General features: G+C 41.0%; 1 protein-coding gene across 1 annotated transcript in view; it reads left to right on the forward strand.

Moving 5' to 3' along the window:
* The window catches only part of LOC122559247 (calcium/calmodulin-dependent protein kinase type 1-like), a 172542-nt gene that overhangs the window by 100203 nt on the left and 51878 nt on the right, over nt 1–20461 (forward strand). The window contains exon 2 of the mRNA XM_043708629.1: nt 1462–1593. Within this exon, the coding sequence (XP_043564564.1) occupies nt 1462–1593 (132 nt within the window). The remainder of the gene's footprint in view (nt 1–1461; nt 1594–20461) is intronic.

Genomic DNA, 20461 nt, shown 5'->3' on the forward strand with positions numbered 1-20461 from the left:
CTAACCAATGTCCTGTACAGCCGCAACATGACCTCCCAACTCCTGTATTCAATACTCTGACCAATAAAGGAAAGCATACCAAACGTCTTCTTCACTATCCTATCTACCTATGACTCCACTTTCAAGGAGCTATGAACCTGCATTCCAAGGTCTCTTTGTTCAGCAACACTCCCTAGGACCTTACTATTAAGTGTATATGTCCTGCTAAGTTTTCCCTAAATTAAACTCCATCTGCCACTTCTCTGCCCATTGGCCCATCTGGTCAAGATCCTGTTGTAATCTGAGATGACCCTCTTCGTTGTCCACTACACCTCCAATTTTGGTGTCATCTGCAAACTTATTAATTGTACCTCTTATGTTCGCATGTAAATGTACTTGAACATTAGACACACAGTCGAGAATTTAGAGTTTGTTATGTTAGCAAGTGAAAGGCAAGTGTCTTTGTACCACATTTTGAGTAACTATCTGGTGAGAATCACTCAACATTAATTTCCTTGCCTTCACCATATATCTGATCCAAAATGATGAAGAGGCAGCTATCTGCTGTTTACATGACTGTGGGAAGTTGGGTAATTCCTCTTCTCATTACATTTTGCGGTATATGAACATGCAAAAGAAGACATTATTTTGAAAATTAAATTTCTCACAAAGGTGCTGTCTCGTGTTGCTTTCTAGCAGTTTTGCTGCCTCACCCAAGTGAATATTTTGTAATGTGCGATTGGACAGTTAGTAACTTTAGTCCATTCAACTATAGGATATCACAACAGCCCATCCACCTAGCATTCCTACCAGTGTATTTTTCATTCTAATTCCATTGAAATCTGCCTATGTAGTGACGACCTGTAAATGCAGTGGCTTGCCCCATTCACTTTGCCTGCCAACTGCTAGGATGTCTCAACAGTCATACAGCACAGAAAAAGACTGTTTTGGCCTATTGTACCTGTGTTGAGTGTTTGACAAAGAAATATCAAATTAATCTCACTCCGCACCCCCACTCTTTTTCTGTAGCTTTGCAAGTGACTCTTTTCCATGTGTGTGTCCAAGCCGTTTTGGCAAGTTGTTGCATCTCTTTCCATTATTTTTCAAGCAATGTGTTCCATGGAGACTCGCTGTGTTTATAGTCTTAAAATCTCCTCTGATTACTGACCCTTCTGCCAGTGGAAACAGTTTCTTGCCTAACTTCAAGGCTTTTCACAGGAGATTTCCCTCTGGTTCATAATATACTCTGCAGCGTAGAGTACCAGTTACCCCATGGAGGTCAAATACTCAAGAATGCTGTGTTTACACCCCTGCTTGAATGTAACACTCCTTCCTGCCTCATGATTAAGTGAGTTTTCTTGTGGTTAACTGGGGCTTTGTTTGAGATCCGTCTCTTCATTTTCTCCACTATGACTGTTGAGGAATGAATGACTGGTGTTGTATAGCTTTAAAATGCTGATGTATCTGCTTTTTGTTTTCCAGGGGTGCCTTCTCTGAAGTGGTCCTTGCTGAGGAAAAGCGGACTCAGAAACTGGTCGCAATTAAGTGTATCCCCAAGAAAGCCCTGGAGGGAAAGGAGAACAGCATTGAGAATGAGATTGCTGTCCTTCGGAAGTAAGTGAAGAAGAATGTGCAAGTGAAAATGAAAATGGTGGGAGGTGGTGATGAAATGATCTGTTTCCAATTACTTATCCAGTTGAAGGAAATATATTCCTGTGCCAATTATAATTTTGTTCCAAGTATGAAAAATCTTGCCATATTTGTCATTTTGTACATTTAACAGGGTTACTCAGTCTAAACCTGTCTGCTTTAGTAAAAGGTGGCATTTTAGCATTGGGTCCACAAAACAAATCTTGTTTGAATTTTTCCATCTTAGAATTGTGTTACAGAGTTTTTCCAGAGAGCTTACTGCTGATGGATTTGCTCTGCTTTGTAAACAGAGAGGCTTACAATCCCTTATCAATCAAGTATTTTTGGTGTGGAGGGGCTCAGTAGCAACAGAACATTTAATACCATGAGCGGGTACAGCCCTCCTGTTCGCCTGGCCCTCAGTTAGCGGATCTCACATTTGTTGTAAAGTGTGTTGGATGTTGTTCATGCCATCAAAGTGTGGTTCAGTTTTCCTTGGTTATTTAATCAGTGACAATTGGATAATATGCCCACTGCAAATGTGTAACAGTCTACTTTAGCTACTTTAGCCAAACTGTAAATATCCTTGCATTGCAGATGATGCATGTGCCCCGTTATATTGTGGCACCCAACAGCCCAATGTTCCCTTTACTCTTCAGAACATTGTCTGTCAGTGATCCATTACAGTGGGGAGGGTCTTTGAGGATGTTGAAGGATCAGATTAATACTAACACACTACGATGATTATCTTCTACATTAAAAATGTAAAGACTTGATTTATTATAGAGTAACGTTAGTGGGTCTTCTCTCTGAATTGCTGGGATCCTTGTGGTAGTGCTGCTCCCACAATGACAGGGAATTCTGAGATCTTGACTCAAATCTTTGAGGAAAGCTTACAGCACAAGTAGGTTCATTAATTGTCACTAGCAGCTGCAGGGGTAATCAGAGAATTTAGCATTGGTGACATAATTACTTGCTTTGGGTACTCAATGTGGCCAACTGTTAAACTCAGTTGTTTAACTTTGGACTGTCAAATTCTTCCCATCTATCACAGTCAGGACTCCCACAAGATGAAATCCTCCTTATTTGGTGCAGCAAACTCTACTGGGGGGGTGCACACTCGATAGTGTGGCATCCTATCTAATTGGCACCACATCCACCACCTTAATATTCACTCCTTTCACTGCTAACACAGCAGTGTGTACTGTCTATAAGATGCACTGCAACAACTCATCCAAGGCTTCTTCAATTGCACCTTCCAAATTTGCCACCTGGAGAAATAAAGGAAACAGGTTAATGGGAATACTTTTACCTGCATGGTCCTCTCCAAGCCACACACAATCGTGACTTGGAAATATTATCACTGTCCGTGTGTCCGTGTGTGTGTCTGTGTCTGAACTGTTGGATTAAAATAATTCAAGTAGGAGGCTCACCATCACTTTCTCAAGGGTAGTTATGTTGGCCTAGTTAACAAAGCCTGCATCCTATGCAAGAATACCTATTTTTTTAAAAGAAAACACATTTTATCCACAGGTATTTGGCTGAGTTTTTGAGATTTTTTGATCTTGTATATTCTTTAATGAATACATCAAGTGGCAAGATTAGAAAATTCAATTCTATTATATTCAATAAAGTACTCAGTAAAAATGCTGACTTCATAGTTCGATATGTTAATTAACAAGGAAGTGAATGGTGGGAGAGTATTCTTGCCCTCGGAATGAAGGATTGTGGGATTATGAAATGAATGAGAAGCAATATGTTGAGGAATTAACGTCTCTTCAGGAATTTCAGAGATACAGAGGAGGAGAATTCCTGAATGTTTCGGAGAGGGTTGAAGGATGTGGAGTTGGCAGGTGAATGTTTACCTTGTGCTTTTGGTGAAGATTGAGCACTTTCCTGCAAAATCTACATCACTTTCTAAGCTGTGCACAATAATTAGCTCTTTGTTTGGTGGAAAATAATCTTCCAGACTAATAGTTAGCATTTTGCCTTTGAAAAGGTAATACGGTGTGAGCATTTTATTGCCCAGGTTTTCATTGAATGGAGCTGACTTAGGTACCCTTTTAAAACTGATCCATGTGACCTGATTCTATGATTACTATCCCATTCCCGATTGGAGCAGTTGCTGCTGACGTGGGGTAAGGGTATGGCCAGCCTGCTGACATGCAGCACGCCCACAGATATCAGCTTCATTGCACGGGTTGTTAGCGTGGTTAATGTTTGACTAGTCCCATTACTACAACTTTTGTGCAGTCAAGCTCCTTCTAGAGGTATACTGGTTTGTGGCAACTTGGAGGGGTCATGAATTGTGGGCAGTGTACAGCTCTAAGTGGGGAACACACAAGAAAAGTCTAGTCACCAGCTCCCAGAATTCTTCGATTGACAGATTTTGAAATATAAAAAACAACCCTATTCTTTCATTTGCAATAGTTAGTTGCTGCATTATAAGTTTTATTGCAATGATTGTGGATTGCAGATAATTGAAGTGTGGCAAATGTTATTCACTTGTTCAAGAAAGAGAATGGGGATAACCCTGGGAATTATAAACCAGTCAGTCTTATGTTGGTGTGGGTATATTGTTGGAGAGGATTCTGAGAGACAGGATTTATGATTACTTGGGAAAGCGTAGTTTGATTAGAGACAGTCAACATGGCTTTGTGAAGAGCAGATTATGCCTCACAAGCCTTATTGAGTTCTTTGAGGATGTGACAAAACTCATTGATGAAGGTAGAGCAGTTGATGTGGTGTATATGGATTTTGGCATGGCGTTTGATAAGATTCCCCATGGTAGGTTCATTCAGAAATTAGGGAGGCATGGGATACAGGGAAATTTGGCTGTCTGGATACAGAACTGATTGGCCCATAGAAGACAAAGGGTGGTGGTAGATGGAAAGCATTTAGCCTGTAGCTTGGTGACCAGTGGTGTTCCGCAAGGATCTGTTCTGAGACCTCTGCTCTCTGTGATTTTTATAAATGACTTGGATGAGGAAGTGAAAGGGTGGGTTATTGCATTTGCCAATGACACAAAGGTTGGTGGGGTTGTGAGTGGTGTGGAGGGCTGTTGTAGATTGCAACGGTAGTTTGACAGGATGCAGAGCTCGGCTGAGAAGTGGCAGATGGAATTCAACCTGAAAAAGTGGGAAATGATTCACTTTGGAAGGTCGCATTCGAATGCAGATTACAAGGTTAAAGGCAGGATTCTTCACTGGAGGAACAGAGGGATCTTGGGTCCACATACATAGATCCTTCAAAGTTGCCACCCAAGTTGATCAGGTTACTAAGAAGACATATAGTATGTTTGCTTTCGTTAAGCAGAGGAATTGAGTTTAAGAGCCAGGGGGTTATGCTGCAACTCCATCAAGTCCTGGTTAGACCACACTTGGAATATTGTGTCCAGTTCTGGTCATACAGTCATAGAGATGTACTGCATGGAAACAGACCCTTCAGTCTAACCCATCCATGCCGACCAGATATCCCAACCCAATCTAGTCCCACCAGCCAGCACCCGGCCCATATCCCTCCAAACCCTTCCTATTCATATACCCATCCAGATGCCTTTTAAATGTTGCAATTGTACCAGCCTTCACCACTTCTTCTGGCAGCTCATTCCATATATGTACCACCCTCTGTGCGAAAAGGTTGCCCCTTAGGTCTCTTTTATATCTTTCCCCTCTCACCCTAAACCTATGCCCTCTAGTTCTGGACTCCCCCACCCCAGGGAAAATACTTTGCCTATTTACCCTATCCATACCCCTATAGAAAGGATGTGGAAGCCCTTTAGAGAGGGTGCAGAGGAGATTTACTAGGATGCTGCCTGGACTGGAGGGCATGTCTTATGAAAAAAGATTGTGGGAGCCAAGGCTTCTCTTAGAGAGAAGTAGGATGATAGATGATTTGATTTAAAGATGTACAAGATGATGAGAGGCATAGACAGAGTGTATAGCCAGAGACTTTTTACCAGGGCAGAAATGGTTATCACGAGGGGGCATAATTTTAAGGTGATTGGAGGAAGGTTTAGGAGAGATGTCAGAGGTAGGTCTGTTACACAGGGAGTGGTGGATGCATGGAATGCACTGCCAGCAGTGGGAGTAAAGTCAGATACATTAGGGTCATTTAAGTGACTCTTGGATAGGCACATGAATGATAGAAAAATGAAGGGAATGTAGGTTAGTTTGATCTTAGAGTAGGATAAAAGGTTGGCACAACATCAATGGCTGAAGGGCCTGTGCTGTGCTGCATTGTTCCATGTCCCATGATTGGGCATGGAACTCTGTTCGGTCATAATGTAACCATTACATTCATTAGCTTTGTATAACTGTTGAGATTCATTGCAGCACTTTATCCATTTGGAAAAGTGCTAATATGCGTTCAATACTGATGAACAGTGAGGAGGGAGCAGGGAAAACAGCATGTTATACTGTCTGAGATTACGTGGGAAGGCTCCATGGTGTGAGGTGGGCAAGGTAAGGAAGTGTTAGCAGTGAAGGAGGAGTGGACCTGGGTAAGGTGGAGGAACCGTCTCTGTGGAATGCTGAAAGTAGAGGGGAGGGGAAGATGTGTTTGATGCTGCAGATGGCAGAAATGGCAGAGAATGATCCTTTGAATGCAGTAGCTTCCACTGGGTGGAATTGAGGATGAAGGGAACCCAATTGTCTTTACTAGGAAAAGAGTTCCAAAGAAGTGTCATACTGGACTGAAAATGTTAACTCTGTTTTTGTCTCTACAGATGCTGCAAGACCTGTTGAGTTTCTCCAGCACTTGTTTTTTTATTTTAGTATTTTGCTGTTATAATTGGGATCCATACCATAATCACACCTTTTATTTGGAGAAAGTGAAACAAGTTAAAGGAGAAATTGTTCAAAGTGAGAATGAGCTTCGCCAGGTAAAGGAGATTGGAGCTGGATGGGAACCAGTCAACTCCCATTTCAAAGAAGAGCAGGTTGTCTTCAGACTGTGTAGAGGGATTACACATCCATGGCTAGGGCCAAAAACCTGGAAATTGTAGAACCAACGTAAAGTGTCAGAAAAATTATGAATGAAAGTGGGAAGAGACTAGATAAGGGTAGAAAAATAGAATCAAACTAGGACAAAGTAAGTTCAGTGGGACAGGAAGAAGTTGGAATGCCAGGACACTCCTGTTTGTGAAGAAGGTAGAAGCAGGTTGTGTGGGGTTAGGTGTCTGAGGTGGAAAGTTTGTTGTGGAGGAGCGATCTCCAGAGGAAATGTGGTCAGTGACAGTTCTGGAAACAACTGGGTGATGTTCAGTGTTTAATATTACGGTCCAGAGGGAGATAGGAGAAAGTATCTGAGAATTGATGATCAGCCTCTGCCAGGTAGAGGTCAGTATGCCAGATGTCAATGGTGCCACCCTTATCAGCAGGTTTGATAATAAAGTCAGTGTCAAAATACAGCACTTGTGTCATCTGGACTGCTTTGAGACAACTGTTCTTGTTTAAATGTGGTAATTTCCTTTTCTTGTTTTACTGTTGCAAGTTGATGCCATCATATCAGGAAATGGCAAGCACTTACAATTAGGACATTTATAAATTAGTCCTAGGAAGAACAGAAGAGCAAGAAATGGGGTTATGAGCAGTTTCAGATCCTCACTGATTCACAGACTATTTAATAATTGATAAATGACTGTCAGTGAGACAGAAGGCAGTAACCCAGAGGGCATTAACCAACACAGATGATTATACTGACAGTAAATGGTGGTATTGATTTGTAGTTTAAATGTGGACAAATATGTCTGTCCTCTGGCATCTCTGATTTGTCATACTGCTTATCGGTTATCTAGTATTGGATGAGCAGAAACCCCTCCAGCTAAATATCGAGAAGATCCAGGGTGTTATCTTTGAAACTCTGTTCCCTAGCAACTGTCTGGGTTTGATTCAGACCAGTTCATATCTGGCTTTTAGAAGAGCTTATAACTACATATTTGTGATATTACCAGGATCGCCTGCACTTCTGTAACATTTACCATCTCCTCATTTACCTTGACTCAACCACTGCTGAAACCTTTCATGATCCTTTTTTTTAAGGTCTAAACTTGACTTTTCTAATACCTTCCTGACTGGCCTCCCATCCTCATCCCTATTATTGCTCACATAATGTTCCATTCATTTATTCACATGTGCACAATCCTAATCTGGCAATGCCTTGATATTAAAATTTTCCACTTAGTAAATGGTTTCCATATCCCTGTAACCTTCTGCAGTCCTACAGACCTCAGATGACTGTAATGCTCCAATTCTGGTTTTTAGCACACCCCAAATTTTAATCAGCTCAATCATGGACAATCACTCTTAGACCATGACGTCAACACAGCATTTGATTGAATATGGAATTGTGAACCCTCTCAAGACACAAGTCAACGGGAATCAGGGAAAGTCTTTCTACTGATTAGAATCATGCCTAGCACTAAAGGAAGGTGGTTGTAAATGATTCAAGTCAGTCATCCTTGTTTCCAGACATTACTGTGGTTAAAACGTAGAGTATTCTTTCATGCTCAACAATCTACAGTTGCTGCATTAATGACATGTTTCAAGCTCTGGACCATTCTGTCTGCCCCTCGTCAACCCAATCTCTTCAACCCTCTCCACCTTGCTTTTCTTTTTTACAATCTGCCTTGAAACCTACCTTTTTGACTAGGCTTTTGGTCATTTGTCATAATACTTTCTAATGTAGTTTGGTGTGAAGTTTTATAATACTCCTGTGAGATGCCTGGGGGTATTCCATTCTATTAAAGGTGCTACATAGCGATGCAATGTATATGAGGTGATGGACTTTGGTAGAAAGAACAATATAAAATAAAGGATGCAATTCTAAAAGAGGTGCAGGAGCACAGCAGCATGAGTGTGCACAGATCATTGAAGATGATGGTACAGGCGGAGAGAACTGTAATAAAGCAAATAATATCCTGAGCCTTATTAATAGGGGCCTAGGGAGTACTAGAACAATAACATGATGTTGAACTTATACTTGACGCTTATTAGCCCTCAGCTGGAGTATTGTGTACAGTTCTAGGCACAACATGAGAGAAAGGACATGAACACAATGGAATGAGTGCATAAGAGATTTGCAAGAAATGTTCCACGGAATAGAAATTTCAGCTATAAGGATAGATACAGTGAAAAAGGCAAGAGGAGATCTGACAGACGGAGTTTGGTTGAGTGGGAAGAAATTATTCCAATTTGTAAAAAGATCAAGAACCAGAAGGCACAGATTTGCAAAAGAAGCAAGTGTAATGCCGGGGGAGAAAATCTTTGTATTTAGGATGGACTGCCTGGAAGTGTGGTGGAAGCAGAGTCAATTGAGTCATTCAAAAGGACAATGTTTCTATTTAAACAGTCATCCAATGAGGAAACGACAGGAGAATTGCACTGAACTGTGATGTTCATTCAGAGAACTGGTGCAAACACTGTGGGCTGAACAACCTTCTGTGTGGGAGCACTCCTATGATCCTATGATGAATGTAGATTGTTTTTGTCATTGCCACAAAGCACAGACTTGGTTTGTTAAACTTATGAAATGTTTTTGCCATCATTTAACGGTCCATGTGCTGGGGAAGGACTAAACAGTGGGTGTGCTTAAGCCAAAGGCCAGGTGATGTCTGTTTTCACCTATGTCTCAGCATAATATTACAGGAAACGTCAGTAAGCAGCAATTATAACTGGTGTTATTTAATGTTGGCGTTAGGTCAGTGTTAGTGGAGTGAGCTGGAGCTGCAATTCCCAGTAGCAGCCAATTGTAGTTCTGCCCTTTAACAAAAAAATGTACACTTTCAGGATAACATGTCAGCTGACTCGAAGGTAATGTCCTTGCTATTTTCCTTACCGAGATTAAAAAATTTAAAACACCTTGTTAATTATTATGCTGCCTTAAATTATAGCCTCCAAATTGAGAATGCTGAACATACCAGGTAATACTCAGAAATACATGTGAAAGAGAATCTGTTTGCAATCCTGTAAAGGGACTGGAACATGGTTATTATTTAAAGTAAGCTTCTAGTATCAGGTTTAAAGATATGCTAGCAGATTTAATTTGCATGTTATTCTTTGAATTCCCCTTAAGCATTCATGAAAGGAGAATTCATGTTCTTCTGATCAGTGAGATTAGCCAACTGCCAGAAGTGTGCTTTTTTTTATTATTGTGTTTTGGGGGGAGTCAAATGGGGCAGGAATGAATGCAGTGTGAAGCAAAGCAGAGAAAATGTTTGCAAACCAATTATGTAAAATGCATTCTGTCAGTATTATGTTGTGTCTCTTCCCATTGTGCCTATTTTCAATATTGAACTTATAATTTTGTGGTTTATTTGAGCTATTTCACAAAAAAAGAGCCGCCATTGTTGAGTAAATTTTTGTTTTGCTATTTACTCAGCCACTTACAAATGGTTGAGATTATCGAAAGCATTTCCTTTGAGCAGTCTAGCTGAGGATCAGATTTGGAGCTGCCACACTTTGCAACACTCATTGGATGTCTTGGCGGAATCCAGTTGAGAGCTAAAAATGACAAACCAAGCCCAGGAGAAGTAGAGAGTTCACTGCTTTACTTTGCTGGAACAATTCTTGAAAATTGTACCGTTTCATATAGACTGCAGATTGTGAGGAAATTTGTAAATGTTTGCAGTATTGCAAACATCTGATTTCACAAAACCTTTTTAAGAAAGTGTAATTAAGAAATAAGGGTATTTCATACCACAAATTAGAGTGATGAAATTTAGAGAATGAAATTATGCCATTTGGTCCATTTAGAGTCATAGAGATGCACAGCATGGAAACAGACCTTCAGTCCAACACATCCATGCCGATCAGATATCCCAACCCAATCTAGTCCCATGTGCTAGCACCCAACCCATATCCCTTCCCATTCATATACCCATCCAGATGCCTTTTAAATGTTGCAATTGCACCAGCCTCCACAACTTCCTCTGGCAGCTCATTCTACACATGCACCACCCTCTGCATGAAAAAGTTGCCCCTGAGGTCTCTTTTGTAACTTTCCCCTCTTACTCTAACCTTTGCCCCCTAGTTCTGGACTCTCCCACCCCAGGAAAAAGACCTTGTGTATTTACCTTATCCATGCTCCTCATGATTTTATAAATCTCTTTAAGATCACCCCTCAGCCTCCGACGCTCCAGGGAAAACAGCCCCAGCCTATTCAACCTCTCCCTATAGCTCAAACCCTGGCAACATCCTTGTAAATCTTTTCTGTATCCTTTCAAGTTTCACAACATCATTCTGATAGGAAGGAGACCAAAATTGCATGGAATATTTCAAAAGTGGCCTAACCAATATCCTGTACAGCCGCAACATGACCTCCCAATGCCTGTACTCAATATTCTGACCAATATGATGCTAACTCTATGCTTTGCGCAGGGACTATATTGCAGTGTTGCGCTATTACTGTCTCTGTATAAGACCATAAGACATAGGAACAGGAATTCGGCCATTTGGCCCATCAAGTCTGCTCTGTCATTCAATCATAGCTGATACAGTTCTCAACCCCATTCTCCTGCTTTCTTCCCATAATCCTTGATCCCCTTGACAAACAAGAACCTTTCTATCTCTGTCTTAAGTATACTCAATGACCTGGCCTGCACAGCCTTCTTTGGAGTGAATTCCATAGATTCACCATCTATTTGTGGCTAAAAAAGTTTCTCCTTATCTCCATTCTGAAGGGTCTTCCCTTTACTCTAAGATCGTGCCCTCAGGTCCTGGTCTCTTCTGCCAACGGAAACATCTTCTCAATGTTCAATCTGTCCACTATTCCTTAAGTTTCAATTAGATCTCCCCTCATCCTTCTAAACTCCATCGTGTACAGATCCAGAATCCTCAAACGGTTCTCATATGTTAAACCTTTCATTCCTGTGATTATTCTCGTGAACCTCCACTGGACCCATTTCAGATCCTTCCTGAGGAATGGGGCCCAAAATTGCTCACAATACTCTAAAGTTGTATGACCGAGCTTTATAAAGCCTCAGAAGTACATCCTTGATTTCATATTCTAGACCTCTCAAAATAAGTGCCAACATTGTATTTCCCTTCCGAACCACCAACTCAACCTGCAAGTTTACCTTAAGAAAATCTAGACTAGGGCTCCCAGGTCCCTTTGCACTTCAGATTTCTGAATTTTCTCCCCATTTTCTATACCTCTAGTCTTCATACCAAAGTGCAGGACTTCTCACTTTCCCGTGTTGTACTCCATCTGCCACTTCTTTGCCCACTCTCCTCACCTGTCCAAATCCTTCAGCAGCCTCCCCACCACCTCAATACTATCTGGACCTCTCTTTGTATCATTTGTAAACATAATCAAAAGGCCCTCAGTTCCTTCACCTAGATCATTTATGTAAACATTGAAAAGTTGTGGTCCCAACACTGACCATTATGGAACACCACTAGTCATCAGCTGCCATCTTGAGAAGGACCCTTTTATCCCCTTAATCTTTCTTCGTGATATCTAATTTCTCTTTTTATAATCTTCCTTCATAGTATCTAGTTCTCTTTTTAGAATGATATTAATCTCTGTCTCAATAGATTTCTGTATGAAAGCATTCAATCATTTCAAAGCTGAGTCTAAAATGTAGTCTTCAAATTTTCCCTTAATTCTTGTGATCTTGATTCTGTATTGTGTTAATGCCAAATTTCCCAATCAATGGCAAAAGCGTATATCATTATTCCTCCCAAAATGTTTGCTATTTTTGTAAACCTCCTTGAATTTTCAGATTTTTTGAAGTCTCCTTAACTTTTCCCTTTTTCAGTGGGAATAAGTGTTAATCAATCAAGTTAATCTGCACAGCAGTAAAAAAATCCATAGCTTTAATATCCTATAGTGAGGTGCCTTAAATTTCACCAAATATTCCAGTTTTGCTGTGAGCACTGTCTTCTACAGGTTCAATGGTTTGCATTTAATGGCCTAATGCTTAAAATGCAAATTCTCATTTGACATTTTTATAACCTGCACTCACAATTTTAACTATCTGTTTAACTTTCAAATTTCTGTGCTATCTTAAATCTCCAACTCTTTCCATTCTGTTAAGGATCTTACATTTTAGGATCCACTTTTGTTGTGCCCATTTTCTCCCCACAAATGTACCATTTCACATTTGTCCACAATGATTTGCATCTGGTTAGGTGGAAATTACAAATGGGAGCAGACTACTCAGCACAAGCAGTCCACAGTCATGTCTATTCCCAAACTGAGTCATAGTCTGAATTCCTTATGGCCTCTGGTCTTAATATCCCATTACCACATTTTTAAAACAAAGACAGAAATTGCTGGAGAAGCTGAACAGATCTGGCAGCACCTATGCATAGAAAGCTGAGTTAATAATTTGAGTCCAATGACCCTTCTTCAGAATACACTTTTCCTAACTTATTCTTAAATGTTGAAAAGGTCTTTGCTTAAATCGCTAACTTCACTAATGCATCCCATAGACCCTCAGTCCTCTGTTTTTATATAATGTTTCGCTTCTTTCCTGGCCTAAATTGCTTGTGTTTAATCTCTTAATCTCAACTGTTAATCTGCCGTCATCTAGCAGTCTCACTGTTATTTTGATCAACCTGCTCAAACACGCTTTCACGTGCCTCTGGGTCAGGTGAGACTTGAACCTGGACCTCATTCCTTATGGAGTGCTTCACCATTAATTTAATGTTATCAGCAACTTCAGTGTCATAGCAAGAAAGACACTACACAAATCCATATACAAATGATGTCCTGGCTCAGTTCCCTGGAGTACTACATTGCCTGCGGTCTACCAAGTTGAAATATATTCATTTATCTTTACTTCTGTCAGTCTTTCCCCAAGACATCACTGTATCTGTACAACTGCATTTCTTTTAGTTACATCGTGCTTAGTTTGTATTCATCAAACTCAAGCTGCTCCTTACAAATCCATGCTCTCTATGCTGACTGTATTTGCTAATGTCATTTACACTGATAAAGTGAGTCCTGTGTAGTCTACAATGTGGTTTGAGGTCCACTTACAGAATTAATTTTTCCCATGAGCAAATTAAAATGAATTGTCATAAAATTTTCTAGTTTGTCTTTTTTGATCCCCAGTGAACAAGTGTATAATATTTGCAATCTTTGGTGCAATTCCTGTCTCCAGACATTTTTTTGGGGAATTAAGGTTAATGAATACATAATCTCTTTTCTCATCCTCCTTCTGCAGTGCGTACATTCTGAGACTAGTAATTCTTTTTTCATTTTTATTCATTTTTAATATTTTTGAATATTTATGCAGCTCTTCCACATTCTCCTCAGGTATTTCTGCACTCATTCTTTCATACTGTGCCTTAAAAGGTGTTGCTAGTGTCTTGTTAAGCATCTCAGCCGTACTCTTCCAATCCAATACAAGGCCTTTTCTTCAAAGTCACCTAATTTCTCTTTGATTATTCTGTTACATGTGCATCAATAAAAACCCTTAATGCTTCCTTTATATTGACTGCCACAAACCTTTCATACTCTTCCTTAGTCTGTCCTAATTTGTTTTTGCTCATTATCCTAATTACTTATTATAATTGCTGTTTACTTTTATTTTCTCCCATCTGTTTATTTTAAGCCATTTTTGTTTCAATATATTAACAAAACCTTCTTTTCCCTCCCTTATTCCTCATCAGAATATATTTATGTATCTCTCATATCTATCAACTCAGATTCCTTGCCTGGCCTGTCATTTTTGTTTCTAACCAAGTAATCTGGACAAGGCTGCATTTTGTACCACTGAAATTGGCTTATCTGAAATCCAGCTCCTTTATCTAGGATTTATTTTGTTTTAATGTGGATCTAATTAGGTTTAGGGTTACTATTTGCTAATGTTCACTCCCCATGCCCTTCTGCTGAATTGTTTACTCAATTTCGTAACCCAGAACTGGATTTCTGTCTCATACAATTTTTCTCCTTTATCACTTCCTTCAAGTTATTCATTTGAGGTTCAATGTGTCAAGTCATTTCAGCCTCAGTTAATATTTTAGCTACTGTGCACAGAACAATTATAGGAAAATCAAACTACTTGGAACCAAACTCAGCAAACCAGATGTCGTGCACATTCGATAATCTGTTTGAGAATTCATTCCATGACTGCTGAATTGTCAGAGATGCACAATACCAAATTAGTAACAAGATTAATATAAATTACAAAACCTTTTGAGGGGAAAAGTTAAATATACTCTTATCTATAAATATGGAATAAATAAATTTGTATCAAGACGAAAAGACTGTGTTTTCTTATATGAATTAAACACCCAAAACATAATAAAGTATTAATGCAGCACATAATCATGAACTACTAAGCAACTCTGCACTACTGTGTTTTGCTACAAAAAAGCTTCATTTCTATCTCTGTTTGGCTTTGCGTCATTGCTAATGATTCATATTCACTGTTCATTTGTGAATGTCTTCAAGTGGGTGTATGGTCCCACTTGTTTAAGACATTATCATTGCTGAGGGGGCATCATAAGCTATCACTCACTGATGCAGATTCCATTTTGTGATGGTTCGTTTTCTGCAACAATTTGAAATTGTCGTTCTTCACATTTCCAGTATGAAGATTTTTGGTGCCAAGTTTAGTGTAGATCATGTGTAGATATGATTCCTCAGTTGTTCCTCAGTTGTTGAAGTAAATCCGGATTCATGTATCTCTCATATGAATGCTTGTACCTTAGTTTTGAACTTGCAATGGGTCTATGGACGCTATCAAGCTCTCCACATAGTGCATCATTTGGTATGTGACCATCATCCATTCATTGGCAGCCGTCACCGTTGTCACTGCTTGAACATTGCCCTCATACTTTGAGGTAAAAACAAGGACTGCAGATGCTGGAAACCAGAGTCTAGATTAGAGTGGTGCTGGAAAAGCACAGCAGGTCAGGCAGCATCCGAGGAGCAGGAAAATCGATGTTTCGGGCAAAAGCCCTTCATTAGCCCTATTCCTGATGAAGGGCTTTTGTCCAAAATGTTGATTTTCCTGCTCTTCAGATGCTGCTGGACCTGCTGTGCTTTTCCAGCACCACTCTAATCTAGACCCTCATACTTTGAGTCAGACAACTGCAATGTTTTTGATGAGGTCTCTATGCTGCTGTGGATCCTAAGGAACTTTCTTAAACCAGTTGTGTACCATATCTATATTTAGAAGGCTACAACTAGCCCTCTCTTCCTTAGTCATATTGTGGCACAAACCTGTCAGGATTTCCTGCTTTAGGTTCACCCTTTGTCTGTTGTTCTTGTGTTCTTTATCAGAAATGCATAAATTCACAGGAATAAAGCATTAAATGCTCTCCACTAGCTCTGAATATATTACAAGGTAAATAAATAATCACACATTTCAAACCCCAAATTTTGCTTGTCACGCAAACATAATTTTAAAGTGGATGAACACCTGATGTCTGACATCACATTTGTTTTCCAGTGATGGAAGGAAGGATATGAGGACTGTTAAGCTGGTTTACTGGAGCTGTAGTACTTCCAGAATTGTGTACATATTGCAGGTTTTCTGTTGTTCGAATATACAATGTCCATTCTAATTGGAGCAGCAGAGCATAAGTCACTGAGAAATGTCTTAGCTGCTGTTTACAATACAACAGCAGCAGGATGTTCTTCAGATCATTAGATCACAAAAAGAAAATAAAGCACCCTGTTAACATCTAATATAAATAAGACTAAACCAGCTCTGAAGTTTTGTTAACGAGTTATACTGCTCGGTTCCTCCTATTATTTCTCTTCTTATTGCTTTTCTCTTCTCAAGGAGATCAATAAGGGAAAAGAAGGGGCGGCTCAGCGATTAGCACGTTCAATTCCAGCCCCAGGGGACTGTCTATGGAATTTACATATTCTCCCCATTCTTGCTTGGGTTTCCTCCCACAGTTCAAAGATATGTGCATTAAATGGTTTGGCCATAAGAACTCACCCATAGAGTCCAGGGAGGTGTAGACTATGTGGATTAGCCACGGAAAATGCAGGGAAAGGTAAGGGGATGGTTCTGGATGGATGCTGTTTGGAGGGTCAGTGTGGATCAGATGGGCCGAATGGCCTGCTTCAACACTGTGGGGAATGTATTCTATTCTTTGCTAGACCTCCAGTACATGTGCCTCATTGATTAGTCTCGAAGTACAAATTTGGATGCTTAGAGCAAGATCTTTGATTATAAATACTTCCATAGAAAGACATGGCTCCGTACTCACCTAATGACCACTTGTTTTGCCAAATTGCACATTTGCGATACCGAGTGATGCACCAATATGGATTTAATTCCCTCACTGGCTAAGGCTACTATAACAGACTCTCCTCAATCTCTCCCTTTGCCCAAGGCAAAGTGACCCTTGGGTTCTTGTTTTATTTCTAAAATATACTTTATTCATAAAAATATCTTTATGTAAGTACCCAAACACTAAAATAGTTCTGGTTTGCACATTGGCGTGTGGAGAAACAAACATTGGAGTCTGATTCTATCCAAAAAACAAAACCAAAGGCATTTCTTACTTGTACAAGATTATATTTGCATATATTTGAGGCACTGTGGTGTCTAATAACTAAATGAACCCCCATTTAACTTAAGTCTTTCCCCACTGAGCCTTGACAGCAGCTGCCCCAAACTTTAGTGCATTCCTCAACACCTAGTCCTGGACCTTGGAATGTGTCAATCTGCAACATGTGATTGAGGTCAACTCTTTCAACGGGAAGATCAGCAAGTTTCAGGCAGACCAAAGAGCATCTTTCACCAAATTGATGGTCCTCCAGGAACAGTTGATGTTTGTCTTGATGTGCTTCCTGTGGAACAGGATATAGAGCACAGAGTCCTGCATTACAGAGCATGAACCTCAACAATAACCACTTCAATTGTCTCCAGATTTCCTTTGCAAAATCTCTATTTACACTCCCCCCACCACCACTTCCTCACAGCCTCTTCGAGGTGGCACAGAGAGTCTGGGCATACATGAAGAATCTAACAGGATTCTCACCACCAGCTGAGCTATGTCTTGGTGCTTGTTAGAAAGCTCTGGCGATGAGACATTCTGCTAAATGGCTTTGACAGTCTGCTCAGGGAACACCTAACAGGATCCACCTTCTCCTTTTCCTGCGGGGTCTCGCATATGCTATGTGCTGACCACTTCCTGAGTGACCTGTGGTCAAAGGTGTTTTGCTTTGCAAATTTTTCCACAATGGTATAGAATGGTCCAACTATTTGGAGTGTTCCATGACAGTGAGCCAAACCCTTCCTTTCCAACACTGGGAGCAGTACGTAGTGACACTTGGTGTTTGCGTATGAGGGTCTATATACAGCTTGATGCAGCCCCGCATAAAGGTGGCCATCAGGATGAGGGCAGCATTGGCTACATTCTTCCCTCACTTACTCAGGGTTTTCTATATGGTGCCCCTGTGGACATGGGCCATCTTTGACCTCTAGATGAAGTGGAAGATGGCTTGGATGACTGCAATGGTGCAGGTTTGGGGAATGGGCTAGACCTGCACCACCTTCCACAACAGAGAGAGTGCCTTACACCCGATGATTAGATTTTTACCAGCTTTGGAGAGGGCAAGATGCTTCCATAAGCCCAGTTTCTGCCTCACCCAAGCAATACACTCCTCCAAAGTGTTTACACGCACCCAGGCCCCTCCGAACCATAGTCCCAGCACCTTCAGGTAAACTGTCCTGATGGTAAATGGTGAAAAAAGGATCAGTCAGCCCAGTTCCCAAAGAACATGGCCTCACTTTTGCCTTGATTTACCTTGGCTCCTGAGATCAGTTTGAACTGGTAGCAGATGCTCATGAGTCTGTGTGCTGACAGCAGACCCGAGCAGAAAACAGTGATGTCACCCATGTATGAGTTGACCTGTAGGCCTCCATTGCCTGGAATAGTCAGCCCTCTCAGGCTCACATCCTTCATGATGGACTCGATACAATTCACAAACAAGGCAGGAGAGAGTGGGCAACCCTGCCTGACTCTGGATCCGATCAGGAGGCTTTCTGATTCCCACCCATTGATTGAGACTGCAATAATGATGTTGGTGTAGAGCAATCTCCCACCCACCCCCAACACTGTACTGTACATTGGCAAGGAGCGTGAGGCTCTCAGAGAGTATCCTGCCTGGTACAGCACAGATTTGGTCGGGGTGAATCACTGATCCCAAAGCAGACCTGACCCGGTTGGTCATGACCCTCAGGTTAAGCTACCAGTCGATTTGCTCTGTTGAACCCTGTGGTTCAGTAGGACCATAGTGACTTTACCTTACTTTGTACTTGTATTGCCTGTGCTGTTCAGGAGCAAGGAGATTGAGGACAGTGAAAATTCAGGCGGCGAATTTCCCTCTTTTTCTGAAGTGTGAGAATGATTGTGTTAAGCAGTGACTAATATCTAGTCTACACCATCAGGATAAGTCGACCTATCTCCTATCAATCAGCAGGATTGTTACTAGCTTGTCACTCTATCATACCCTTTGATCACTTTAGCCCAAAGGATAATATCTATCTCCTTGAAAATATTCAATGTTTTGGCCTCAATTTGCTTTCTGTGGCAGAGAATTCTACAGGCTATTAGATGAATAAATTTCTCCTCGTCTCAGTCCTAAATGGCCTACCTTATATCCCTGGAATGTGACTTCTGGATCTGGACTCCTAATCATTAAGAACATCCTTCCTGTTATCCTGATGTACTCCTTTAAGGTACGATTGGTCTGATCAGCACATAATACAATTCTTTTCATTGTATCTCTGTGTGACAATCATAAATCAAATCAAATCCTGCATTTACCCTGTCTAGTTCTGCCACAATTTTGTAGGTTTCAATGAGATCCCTTTTCATTCTTCTAAACTCGGTGAATACTGTCCTCTCTTCATAAGTCAGTTCTACCATTTTGTGTTCTGTCAGTTCATCCTCCTCTACCATTGCAGTTAATGGTGTGCTCTATCAGCTTGTAATCACCCTGCGCTCATATGTGCTCAGAGCATCCATACAGAAACACAGACAGACTACCGAACCGGGTGGTGATGCCTAATGCATCACGCTTTAAGCAGCCACCACCTACACTGAGCCAGGAGGAAGGGCTTATGCCCGAAACGTCGATTCTCCTGTTCCCTAGATGCTGCCTGACCTGCTGCGCTTTCCCAGCAACACATTTTCAGCTCCGATTTCACCATCCCAGCCAATATCCCTGTAGAAGTGACACAGTAGACTAGTTCTTCGCAATCTGATCCCTGCTTTCTGTAGGACAAGAAGAATTGACAAAGGTAGTTGTTAAGTGCAGATGGTGGTAAGTTGGCAAAGGGTGGAAGGACCATGGGTGTTGATGGAGGGCACTGCTTGGCTTTGGGGAGGTGGGGAGTTGTGACAAGCCAAGGAGAGATAGGTGCAGCGCATCGAGTGGCATGAGAATATGTGGGATGTGAGGGATGGGGGGGTGGGGGGTATGTTTAGCTGTTTTTTAAATTGTTATTGAGCTTCAGCACCGTGCCAGAGCGCTAAAACAGACCACCTTCTTGTCCCACCTCTTCACCCAGCAGGATCTGGCTGGCGCCAGGAAACCCCACTGTCCACAGTGAAGGGTGAACCTTCCAGACTGCTTTTTCCTGGGATGAGTTTGCAGAGCTGGGAGCAATGGCATGCTTCAGACATGAGCAGAGATCCAGGCCACAGCAAAGTCCTTTATGATGAATTGTCCTACATTAAGTATAATTGGGGAAAGGTCTGAGCCTGCCGCAGGTATTTAGAGAATCCTATTGTCCCCAGAGCAAAGCTGTTCCTAATGTGTAGTGTCGTCACTGGGCCAATACAAATTATCTGAAGTATTATTTGTACAATATATTTTGAACTTAGCTGAAATAGCCCAGTCTCAAATGATCTTTTCTTTTAGTCCTTGG

Source organism: Chiloscyllium plagiosum, chromosome 18 (assembly GCF_004010195.1).
Source record: "Chiloscyllium plagiosum isolate BGI_BamShark_2017 chromosome 18, ASM401019v2, whole genome shotgun sequence".
In the NCBI taxonomy this organism is placed as follows: Eukaryota; Metazoa; Chordata; class Chondrichthyes; order Orectolobiformes; family Hemiscylliidae; genus Chiloscyllium; species Chiloscyllium plagiosum.